Source organism: Apus apus, chromosome W (assembly GCF_020740795.1).
Source record: "Apus apus isolate bApuApu2 chromosome W, bApuApu2.pri.cur, whole genome shotgun sequence".
Taxonomy (NCBI): Eukaryota; Metazoa; Chordata; class Aves; order Apodiformes; family Apodidae; genus Apus; species Apus apus.
Window position 1 is genome coordinate 5,005,917 of NC_067311.1, and position 13,013 is coordinate 5,018,929.

The 13,013-nt window shown below is 38.9% G+C and overlaps 1 protein-coding gene across 4 annotated transcripts in view; it reads right to left on the bottom strand.

Moving 5' to 3' along the window:
- The window catches only part of LOC127395161 (transportin-1-like), an 80,108-nt gene that overhangs the window by 11,300 nt on the left and 55,795 nt on the right, over positions 1-13,013 (bottom strand). For 3 of the 4 annotated variants that reach the window (XR_007891739.1, XM_051641651.1, XM_051641653.1), the window contains exons 12-20: positions 7,958-8,110; positions 6,583-6,808; positions 5,488-5,659; positions 3,949-4,035; positions 3,069-3,176; positions 2,687-2,845; positions 1,907-1,994; positions 402-500; positions 94-189 (exon numbers count right to left, since the gene is read on the bottom strand). Coding sequence is in view for 3 of the 4 variants with exons in the window: in XM_051641651.1 (XP_051497611.1) it covers positions 94-189; positions 402-500; positions 1,907-1,994; positions 2,687-2,845; positions 3,069-3,176; positions 3,949-4,035; positions 5,488-5,659; positions 6,583-6,808; positions 7,958-8,110 (1,188 nt within the window). In the remaining variant the exon portion in view is untranslated. The remainder of the gene's footprint in view (positions 1-93; positions 190-401; positions 501-1,906; positions 1,995-2,686; positions 2,846-3,068; positions 3,177-3,948; positions 4,036-5,487; positions 5,660-6,582; positions 6,809-7,957; positions 8,111-13,013) is intronic. The other variant, XM_051641652.1, reaches the window with a different exon arrangement.

A 13,013-nucleotide genomic window follows, 5' to 3' on the forward strand; every position in this document is an offset into this window, starting at 1 on the left:
GCAATAAAATAATTTCTATGCAATTTTTGAAATACTTATAAAAAGAAATATTCTCTAATTTCCTTCACCATGAATGGTTCAGGTTTTGGGTACCTGTGTTCTCTAACAATGTCTTTGGTGTGTTGGGTCTGTTAATTATTTCTACAAGCTGGTGCAACACCATTGGAACATAAGGCTGCATCTCTATACCTGAAACAGCCAAAAAGAAACATTCAGAAGAAAATTACCATTAATATACATAATATATTTTGATCTGATACATTGAACTTACTGTCAAGGACAAGAATATAAAATTTGATTTAAATTTTAACATGAAAATATCACTAAAAATTAATAATCGCCCCCAGACAAACCATTCTAAATGTGCAAAGATTAAAAGAAAAAACAATTTAAAATCTTACCCATCTGGATGGAGATTTCTCCAATTGCCCAGGTGGCATTGTTACACACGGAAATAAATTCAGGGTTTAGGTTGGTTCCCAAAATGGGCATGAAATCAGCTAGAAGGAACAACATTTCAAAATCTCATTACATAATATAAACATATTGTCCCATTACCATAAGATCACAGGGTGTAAAAAAAAAGTTTTAAAAAATCATGTAAGCATATATAAGTTATTTTAAAGTATTACACCTGAATTAACAAGAGCTGTAGTTCTGCTGTATATGAGATCAACCTGGATTTAACAACCTAAGAAGATCAATGCAAATCTTTTCAAACTACGATTTAAAAATATTTCTAATAGGCTTTATCTTTATGTAACTCTATAAACCTTTTTTCTCCCCTTTCCGGGGATGGGAGAAGAAAAAACCTACATGGATTGCTATGTATTCAGATGTGCTAAAATAAAAATAAAATAAAACAACAAAAAAATCTCTCCCAAAAAACCCCAAACCCTCAACAAGAAACCCAAAAAACACCACCAAACAAAAGCCCCCTCAAAAAACCCCAGCAGCCAACAACGATGAAGCCTAGAAGGCAAATCACAGACTTGATTACATTTTAATAAAATATTAGACACAAAGATAAATTATAACATCTGCCAAATAAATTTAAAATCCCAAGTCTATCCAAGCATTCATGTGAAGTGTATCTTAAAGAGTATCTGAGGGAAGAGACAGTGAGTATTGTGGAAGTGTATAACTGATGCTATTTCTCTACTGAAATTAAAAACAAAACAAAAAAACCCACAAACCTACCCCCTACCCAAGTTTTTGAATGTCAATATATATAAACTATATGAAGCAAGATTCTAGTAGAACAAAAAAACTACAAATTCAAGAATTTGTCAAAGAAAGCAACTGTTCTAATTGAAGTCTAAGTATTACAGAATCACAGAATTGTTCTGGTTGGAAAAGACCATCAAGTCCAATCATAACCTAACTCTATCAACCATTAACCTAACTCTACTTAGTCCAGTGCTTAAACCATGTTCCTAAAGACCACATCTATATATCTCTTAAACACCTTCAGGGATGGTGATTCAACCACTTCCCTGGGCAGCCTGTTCCAGTGTTTTATTACCCCAATATCTAATCTAAATCTCCCCTGGTGCAACTTGAGGCTGTTTCCTCGTCTTATCGCTTGTTACTTGGGAGAAGAGACCAACCTCCACCTCGCTACAACCTCCATTCAGGTAGTTGTAGCTGTATTCCAGCACAACAGGAAGCATGTTACATTATAAAAATCAAGCAGCAAAATTAGCTTTTGCACTGTCCACAAAAAAGAACAACGTCTTAAACACACAGTTCTAAGGAGAAAAGACTACAGACCCTTGCTGATAAAGGAAAATTAAAACTTACAAAACCATGACAAGGCAAGCCATGGAAAAGGGAACTTAATGGCTAAATCAGTCTCTTATCAGTTTGCAAAACGTTAATCATTTAATATGCAAAAGAAACATACCAATGCAAGGCTTAACATGCCGAAAACACGCCTTTGTCAGATCACCTAACAATGCAAAAGAACTCTGCCGTACCTCAGGCATTTTATCCTAAAGAGAGGAAAAAAAACAAAACACCTGACAATTCTAGAAGTGTTTCCAATTCTCTTGAGAAAGAAAATCCTTGGATTTGTGATGGGTTGACTTTGTCTGGCCACCAGGTGCCCACCAAACCACTAGCATTCCTCTCCTCAGCAGGACAGGGGGAGAAAATTAGATGGAAAAACCCAACCCGTGGATCGAGATAAAGACAGTTTAGTAAAGAAAAGCAAAGGCCGCACACGGAAGCAAAGGAAACAAAAAGTTTTATTCTCTACTTCCCATCAACAGGTGATGTCCAGCCACTTCCTGGGAAGTAGGGCCTCGGTATGTGCAGCTGTTGCTCCAGAAGACAAACACCTTAATAATGAATGCCCCCTCCCCCCCCCCCCCTTAGCTTTTATTGCTGAGCATGATGTCATATGGTATGGAATATCCCTTTGGTCACTTTGGGTCAGCTGTCCTGGCTCTGTCCCCTCCAAACCTCTTACCCACCCCCAGTCTACTGGCCTTTGGGGCAGGGGTGTTAGAGAGAGAACCTTGATGCTGTAGGGGCACTGCTCAGCAGTAGCCAAAACATTGGTGTGTTATCAACACCTTTCTAGCTACCGATACAAAGCACAGCACTGTGAGGGCTGCTATGGGGAAATTAAACTCCATCCCAGCCAGACCTGGTACAGGATTAAACAAGTCCCTCATCTCACCTGCATGCATTGGTACATTAGTGTCAGGATATTGCTGCAAGCCACTAGCTGTTCAATGTTGCCTCCAAGTCCTTCAGCTAAACCACTGAGTAAATCAAGAGCCACAATCATGAAATCTTTATCTGGAGCCTCATATTGGTCTGGCTGAGCATTATGCAGCTGCAACAAATAAGTATGCATTTTCAAAATGAGAATTAGATTTTCACAGGGGTATAAAAGTAAAACCAAAATGAAACAAAAAATTAGTTTCAGAACTGTAGCTTCATTTAAATATCCAATGGTTAATACTACAAATCTCCCTGCAAACCCATAACTTTACATATTTAATACATTTGTTTAAGGAGATATTCTGAAAATATTTGACTAACAATAGAAAAAATACCATGGTTTGTGCAAGAGTCTTCTGCACCAGATTTACACAACGCTGGTACACAGGTTCACAGTATGGAAGAAAGCCAGATTGCAAGGCAGTAGCAACTGAAGACAGGCACTGGAATAAAATAAATAAAAAAAAGAAGAAGAGCAAGAGAGACACTAACTTTCCTCACCTCCCTGAAGTACCTTTTACTTGGGAGAAGTAAATTAAAAGCATTTTAAGTATACCCACAAGTAATTGATTAAGTAAAAACAACCTAGAAAGGCAGTACCAATTAGCTAAACCAAAGCAACTGTCAGCTAATCGTTACTCTCTCCTACATATGTCAGTTGAGGAAATTTCTCAGAAGTAGCATCTTCTTAAGAGGCCAAGAAAGTTCATATGAAGACAGTTACTATAATTCAGCTAGCACTTGCATAAACTTCAGTATCATGACCATGTACAAGCCCTAACATTACCCAAGATTTATGAAACTAATTTCTCTAGAAGTGTTTTCTTGTTTTACACTTGGAAAGTACAGAGAATAGACTACATGGTCTGGTTCATACCTTCAGCCTGTCTGATAATAGTTTTAAAGGAGGGATGAAGGAAGAGCAAGGAGAGAGAAGACAAGAACAACAGGGTATAGAACAATTTTATTTTTAAAAAAAGAATCCCAAATAAAACATTCAAGAATGGCAGAAAAATATTGAAAATATTTCTGCTAAACCTAATGACATTTCCTCAGTCACAAGATTTTCCTGCTATAGTCATAATATTTTCTCCATAATGGGAAATACCTAACACTGTCAGCTTTTATTGTCACACTTCCTAAAAGTAGCATCTTTAGTAAAAGTGGCAATTCCTAAAGAAAGTTGACAAAACACATTCAAATGTTATAATTTACCTCTAATAAAGGGAAGAGATCTTTATCTTCATCCTTCAACATGTTCCACTTCTGGATTAATGGAGGCATTAGCATCTGAATATATTCCTGTTTAGGACGAAAATGCATCAGCTACTGAAAAATTTCATTGCATACTAGTTTATTTCAAAGTTAAAAAATGGATATATTAAGAATTTATATATTCTACTTTTTTTTAAAAAGAAAATTGTTATACTGTAATTCAATCATTGTTGCAATATGTAGAAGTAGTTTAATATTAGAATTTACAATTTATGTCTTAAGATTTTTTTGCTGAAGCACATAAGCACTTTTGCAGAATGAATCTTTTCCTCCAGATTTGGCTTCAGTCTAGCAACTTTTGATAGCTGCCTGGGTTGTTACAAATCTATAGGATTGCCTCAGGGCCTAAAAAAAATGTTTTTACCAGCAATGCAATCTGGCTGCGCATCTGCCACGTGCTTTTCTCAGCCATCTCCCATTGCCCTGATGCTACAACCCTATCCCCCCAAGTTTCTGAAACCTTTTTCTAAAGCAACTACCCATCCTTGAAGAAAGTAATTTTCTATTCCTCCAGAAGGGCACACCTACCAATTCTATATAAAGATGTTGCATCTTCCCTGCCACTGCTGTCACAGTCACAAGGACATTAAGCAAGGCATCCCTGTAGTACTGTTGCTCCCAGAAAGCATCCAAAGAGCCAACAGATGCTTTATGTTAATGCTATGTCCAAAGATACAAGTTACTGAAGAAAGTCCCACCATCACCAGGAGGTCCCATTGACCTTCCTCCCAGTGCTGTCAAATGTCAAGCTGGCCAGGGCCAGAAAGAGACTGAAAAAGATATTTTTTGATTGTGTGGAGTCTTAGATGGCAAGTAAAACGCCATGGCAACAACCCAATTTTTTTATTCTAGTGTGTCTATGTCATATGAAGCACTAAAGAGAAATAAAGCAAATTTCAATAGCCATCATAAGATGCACATGTGACATGCATATTCTATTAATGAACATATGTACACTACAAAAAGCTCACTATATTTGCCTGTGTGTTATCTGTGCTTTGTCCAAAAAAAAGCACGTCTGTTCCATTCTCTGATAAAGCAATTTCGAATTATGATGTACTCCAATACATTGGAAAGACACACAGAGCAGCTTAGCTATATTGAAAGTGGTTAACAAAAAAAGAGAAGGTCATTAGAAATTAGCACACGATTTTTTTCAAGTCTCATTTCATATCTATATTGATATATGTATCTCCTATGAGCTGAAAAATTTTGAGAATGAGAAAAAAAGGTCACGATAATGAGAAGCACATTTCACAAGCCACTGCACACACAATTGTTTATTCAAATAGGGAATATTTGTGTAGTGGGAAAATTACATGCAGTCTATGTATTTTACATCTAAATATTTATTATTATTGAAGCCTACACAGAAAGGTCAGCATTTCTATTTTATAACATGTAAAGCACACTACAAAAACCACCAAACTGTTTTTCAATATATGACAAGTGGTTCTACAGAACATAAGGTATACGCACCGGTTTATTTAGATGATGTCCTACAGAATCTGCAAGAGTTCCTATAGCATCATAAAGAATGAGCAGGTTTTTATGCTGGTATTTGCTAAATGCAAAGACCAAAGTATCAAGTATATATGCAAGATAAGGAACAAGCTCTGTACAAGCCTCCTCTTCTAGAGTAGCAAAGGCACTGAATGACAAAAAAAACATCCCAAACAGGTCAGTCAGTATCTTGGAAAGAACAAAACAAGACCACTCCAAAACACCCCATACTACGCATTTCTGTTTAAACACAGAACTGTATTTAGTCCTCAAATTCATCCAAGGTATTTTTTCAAAATGAGATAAACTCAATCTATTTTGATTTAATACAAAGATTCATCTCTTACATTGCAATGAGCATAATTTAAAAATATTACTGTAAAACCTGTTATGTATACACGTTACAGATCTAATTCTGTTTTATGAAGAAACTTTTTTGGCAGTCTGCTGCGTACACTCCTGCCCCACACAAACTGACATGTAAAAGCTTTATTTGCTGAGCTTCCTGCACAAGAGGTGTACCCATTCCATTAATGGTGTATCCATAATTGTTTTTATTTTTTTATTTAATATCAGCAGACAAGGGGAAGAAGGGAATCTTACCTACAAGGAACTCCTTTGAAGAGAAAGGGTATAACCCTTGAAATAACTGTAACCCAAATGTTTTTGTAATCCCGAGCTAAATATAAACTACATCACTAATGCAGGGTAATTTTCCTTTGTCATCACTATTGATCTTGTTCATAGGCATATAAAAGCCAGATTTCTGATCAATGAAAATTCAAATATTGAAATTAAACAGTTATCACATACAGATATTTAGCTTGGTGATTCATATCTTCCAAAACCAAAATGGACAAGAGAAATACAAATTAACTTTTTTCATTGTATTACAACTCAGAGTAATTTGTGACTCCTTCAGAAGAAGCCTAACCTACTCCAATTTAAAAGGGAAAAAATAAAATACATTAAGAGCTAGAAATGAAGTCGTGCATTCATCAATAAAGGCATTAAAATAGTTTCAAATGAAAAAGCGGTGTCACAGTGCTTTTTGTTTAAGCTTTGGCTCACCTGCAGGCAGCTTCTTGTACTCTCTTGTTGCTATCCAAAATACGTTTTAGCAATTCAGTCATTAATGGCTTCAAGTATATGTCTGGGGGTTGACTAACTACCCAGTGTGCATAGCGACTAAGAGTCCAGCATGTAATGGAGCGCACAAGAGCCTTTTTGTTAGAGAGGCACTGAATAAGGTGAGGGATAAGCTCAGGAAGATATGGAATCATACCCTGCATGCAGCCTAGAAGGAAAAATACAGCTATTACAGTATGATAATCAGAAAATGTAATAGAACTTGTTATTTCCTAGAAGGGACCTATTTACATCCTCTATCATGTAGTAATATATTTTAACAACAAACAAAGCAAGTCTACTTTATTTAAGTTCTAAAATGAAACCTCACCATAACCAATCATTAAAATTTCTATTCAAATTTACATTCATTTCAACTACATTTCTACTTCAGTGCTTCCCCAATCCCCAGAAAATCTGCTTTACTAAATGGAGTAGAGCAAGACTATCCAAATAAAATTAGTTTATAAAGCTGGGAAGTTTTATGCCAGTCTACTCAGAGTGACCAAGACAAAAAGTAGAGAAAGATTAGGTCTTGGTAACAAATCATAGAATAATTAAAAAGGATTTTAAAAGAAATTTAATTTTCTTCTTGTTTTTTTCCTAATATCACATAAACACTGACCAGCAATAAAAGCTACACACTTCAAGTCAGCAAGGGCAGTAATACACTGAGATTTGCCAGAAGTACTAACTTTTACCTGGCTTGGCTTGAAATCACAACCAACAAAATAGTTTTCTAGCTACAAAGAAAATGTATGTTCGCTAGGCACTGTAGGAAAAGACAGATAATCCAGGCATGGACCCAAACATATTCATTCAGTTTGCAAAATGGACAGAGATGCTGGAAATACAGGCAAGAAGCCAAGCCTGTGAGTAAATACAAATAAATGGAAGTTATCACATTAAAATCAGAGAACCATCCAAAAAAGCAGCTCAGGGTACTGAATTCACAGGACCAGTCTCCATTTCTGAAAACACTGAATGAAATGTAAGACTCAAATTTATTAAATATTCCTCGTGTATCAAATCAAGGTAGTACTTCATGAGAGACCAATAAATATATACTGCAGAGTTAAGAAAGGGAGGAATAAAAGAAATTATCTAAGTTATTTAGCCTCTGAACCATGCAGATTTGAAAATGAAAAATTAAACAAATAGGTGCAGTCACCAACTAGTAGATGTAAGGATTAATCACCAAAACCAAATCAGCTCAGGACGTATACTTGTTTGCATAATAAATTCACCTAGAAGGAATCACAGAGCTGTTTTAGAACCAATAAAAACTTCAACAACCTGATATGCACTGTTGCCTTACCTTCAGCAACTGCTCCAAGAACAAGGATACCAGATTCTTTAACTACCCATTCTGGATGGAAGAGTAATTCCTTCAAAAGGGGCAAGATGTGTGGCAGAAGTTCATCACGAAATACATTAGCCAGGACATCTAGAGCAGCAGCAGAACATTTTCCTGAGGGGAATCAACAGTGGTAATCTGCTTACAATACAAGTAGTTGTAGCTAGACAGCATAATCCTCATTTTAACTTTGAGTTGCCAGGGCATTACAAGGAAAGATACTTACATTTCATTAAAATACACAAGGATCCACTGTGCTCTGGTACAAAGCCACAGCTCTTAGACAGTCAATTTTGTGGAATTATTATGCCACTTGTCCTGGTTTGAGCCAGGATGAAGCCAGTTTTCTTTCTGCTAATTTTTTTTTTTTTGTCTTCAGTGAACTCTCTTTTAAGCAGGACACTTGCTGAAATCAACAAGTTTTCCAGCAAGTGAACTGCTAACGCTCAAATGTTTATAGATACCGGTAAGAGATCAAGGCCACTTTGCTCCACTTGTTGAATCTGCTGCTTCAGACACTAAAGGAGCAGAAGAATCATATCTACAACCCTCCCGTAGGGAAGAGTGGACTAGACAGATGGCAAAATTGGCCAAACAGAATATTCCATCCATATATATACAAACATCACACTCATTATAAATTCAGGGATCACAGAAGTGAAACCCTTGTTCCCTTCTTCTTCTGTCCATGGCCAGCATCTGGGGAGGACTCTATCTATCCATCTCCTTTGATCTCTACACCTATGTGTTCCTGACCCTCATATATCTACCCTCAGCTCCTGTCTGCCATGCCAGTATCTCCAGAATCGAACCAGAACATTTTTGGGACTTCCCCGGCTCAGGGGAGTATACTGAGGGTGGGGGGAGGTGATAGGAGTTTTGTAGATTCCTGCACATACTTGTATATATTTGTACATATTTTCTATTATCATTAGTATTCAATTAAAGCTGTCTAGTTTAGTTTTCAATCCAGAAAGTTTCTCTCCTTTCCCTATTTGGGTGGGAGGGGGAGGGGATCGAGAGCATTATTGTCATTCAGTTAATTGCCAATCCTGTGTTAAACTGTGACAATAATATATTAGTGCCCAACATGGGGCTGTATCTTAAACCTAGGCTATCAATTCTGACTGGCTGAATAGCTAGAATTCCATCTCTGGTGGGAGGATTCCCTGAGATAGCTATGTGCAACTCTTCTGCTGAATGTATTGATGGGTTGAAAAGTGAACAGACAATTCCCACAATGTTTTTGCTGGACCTTTTTCCCAATATGCAGTCATATATGTGGTATGCAGACAGGATAATACTGCTCTGTGTAGCTGCTCTTGTTATTGTTTTATGCTTTATTAACAAGATTATAGCCAAAGCCATAATCAATCATGTGATAACCTATTTAGTGATAACATGGGTTTTGATACTGATCTGTATGGTGGCACTGTATAGTAAGGATTTTTATGTTAATAGAATGGTTTATGTTGGTAATGGCAGGTTCTGTTTTACCTCTCTGTTTTCTCATGGGCTGAGTCCCCCAGTTTTTTATCTAAATAGCAGTTTTACTAGGGATGCTTCTGCTGAATGTTTATAATGTATTGCAGATGCGTAGAGCGAGATGGCAAGGCTGCTGCCACCACTGCTGCTGCTGCAAAGACTACGGCCACACCCACTCAATCCAAACGAGCAAAAGTTAATCCTGTGACTAGGAGCAAAGCAAAGAAACAGCCAGCCAAAACCACAAAAGCAAGACCTCTTCTAGATCCACGTTTAGCAGCAGAGGAACCTTTTATAAAAGTGATGTTAAGGGATGTAATCAAAGAAGCAGACGCTTCTAAAACAGATGGAGGAGCAGGCCCCTCGCAAGCAGATGATGGTGAGGATTTTGTCCAGCTTGTCTCCCTAAAGGACTTGCATATAATGAGAAAAGGCTTTACCCGTCATGAAGGTGAGACGCTTCTTTCTTGGTTGCTCTGATGCTTTGATAGTGGGACTGATACCTATGACATGGATGAAAGAGAAGCCAGGCAGTTGGGATCCCTAGTAAGAGATGCCAGTATCAATCAAGCGATTGGAAGAAGGCCAGGAACTACCACCCTATGAAGCAGACTTCTTTCAGCTATAAGGGAGAGATACCCCCATAAGGTTGACATCGACTGGTGCTGAAGCAGAACGTCCACACTTGAGAGAGCCATCATGTATTTGAGAGAATTAGCTGTGCGAGGTGATCTATGATAACCACGGGATTACAAAGCCTGAAGACGTCATGTGCGATATGCCTATGTTCTGGAGGTTTGTGCAGGCTGTACCAGCAGCACATGCCCATATATTCTCCTTCATGGGATATTGGGATGAATTTGACTGACCAACTGTGTGTGAATTGGCTTAAAAAGCATGACAATATGGAGGCATGATCTCTGATCCCCATCAGTTCCACACCTCAGCCATTGAAAAGATGATTGAAAAAGTGACTGACAGATTGACAGAGGTACTGAACAGATAGGGAGGCAGTCCTCAGTCTGTCCCTAGAGACAGTGGAGACAATATTGCAGTCATTAAGAGAAGATGCCCTGCTATGAAACAGCACCAAGAGAGACAGGACCCACTTCGACACTGCCTGTGGTCTCTCTTGTGCGATCATTATAAAGACATGAGAACCACTGCTGTTCTCCAGGTACATGTACAAGAGCTGCTACAAATACAGGAGAAGGCCCTTCCAGGATGAGGGCTGCTCCAGCCTCCAGTAACCAGTCCTCCAACCAGAACGGATGGACTCAATGGACATTGAGCGCAAATGCCTAACATTAGAGGTGCCCTGCCAACAGTTAAGAGGAGGAGAGGGACAAGATAATTTATTGGACTGTGTGGATTCGGTGGTCTGGCCCATTAGAACCACAAAAGTATAAAGCCTTGGTGGACACTGGTTCACAGTGCACACTAATGCCATCAAATCACAAAGGGACAGAATCCATCACTATTCTGGAGTGACAGGAGGTTCTCAACAACTGACTGTTGTGGAGGCCGATGTGAGGCTCACTGGTAAAAAGGGGCAAATGCACCCTATAGTGACTGGCCCAGATGCTCCGTGCATTCTTGGCATAGACTACCTCAAGAAAGGATATTTCCAGGACCCAAAAGGGTACCAGTGGGCCTTTGGTATAGCAGCTGTAGAGACTGAGGACACTGAACAGCTGCATGCTTTGCCTGGCCTTTCAGATGACCCTTCTGTACTGGGGTTGCTGAAGGCTGAAGACCAACAGGTGCCAATTGCCTCTTCAACGGTGCATAGACGATAATATTGCACCAATAGAGACTCTGTGATCCCCATTCATAAGCTGATCCGGCAAGTGGTCTATCCATCAAGTCCAGGTAGATAACGTCAGTTGCTCTCCCCTTGTTCACTGACACTGTGACCCTATCATAGAAGGCCACAAAATTTGTCAGACATTATTTGCCTTTAGTGAAACCATGTTTGTTGCCACCAACCACCTCCTCATTTTCCATGTGCCTTAGCAGATTTTCCAGGAGGAATCTGCTCCATGATGTCATCAGGCACAGAGGTGCCTGACTGGCCTGTAGTTTCCCGGGTCTTCTTTTTTTCCCATTTTTAGAAATGGGGGTTATGTTTCCCCTTTTTGAGCCAGTGGGAACTTCATCACATTGCCATGACTTTTCAATTATGATGGATAGTGGCTTAGCATCTTCATCCACCAGTTTCCTCATCAGGTCCCATGGACTTGTGCACCTTCAGGTTCCTTTGATGGCCTCAAACCTCATTTACCCCACTGTGGGTTGTTCTTCCTTCTCCCAGTCCCTGCCTTTGCCTTCTGTGATTGGGGATGTGGCTTGAGCACTTGCTGGTGAAGACTAAGACCAAAAAAAATAATAATATTGAGTACCTCGGCCTTCTCCATACCCCAGGTAACCAGGTCTCCCATTTCCTTCTGGAGAGGGCCTACATTTTCTCAATTTCATTATTTTATTTTTGATCTTTATTGATTCATTAAAGCTGTGTAGTTTAGTTTCCAACTGTCCTGGTTTGAGCCAGGATGAAGGCAATTTTATTTTTAATGATTTTTCTTCAGTGAACTCTTTTAAGCAGCACACTTGCAGAAATTAACAGCAAGTTTTCCAGCTAGTGAACTGATAACGCCTGAAAGTTTAGTTACTGCTGAGAGCCAATTTGCTCCCTCCACTTGTCAGATCTGCTGCTTCAGACACTAAAGGAACAGAAGAATCATATCTACAACCCTGCCATAGGGAGAAGCGGACTAGACAGGTGGCAAAATTGGCCAGAGTATTCCATCCCCATAAGCATCATACGCAGTATAAATTCAGGGATCACGGAAGTCAAGCTCTCTTCTGTCCATGGCCTATGTCCAGGGAGGACTCTGTCTATCTATCTCCTTTGATCCCTAGGCCTGTGTGTTCCTGACCCCTTGTATCTCTACCCTCAGCTTCTGTCTGCCTTATTGCTAGCTCTGGAAGCAGTCCGGGACTTTTCAGGACTGTCTGCAGCTCAGGGGAGTATAGTGGGAGTTGCTGTGGGTGGGGAGGTGCTATAGGGGTTTTGTACATTCCTGCACATATTTGTATATATTTGCACATATTTTCTTTTATCATTAGTATTTAATTAAAGCTGTCTAGTTTAGTTTTTGATATGGAAGCCTCTCTCCTTATTCTCTCTCTCCTTTCCCTATTTGGGTGGGAGGGGGAGGGGATAGAGAGCATTATTGTCATTAGTTTAATTGCCATTCCTGTGTTAAACTGGGACAGCAAGCCATAAGTCTCTCTCCCTTATATTCTTTCCCTTTCTGGGAAAGGAGAGGGGTTAATAGCACTTGTCATTAATTTAATTGTCAGCTCAGCATTAAACCTTGACAGTAATAAATAAAAAACTTTCTGCTCTGCTTATAGATTATGTCTAACATGTTTGAATTAAACATATCACAAGCTCTCAACTCAGAGCAAATCTCCAATGCAAAGCAAGAATAAATAGCACAGACACCCACAAACCAGCATCTGCTGC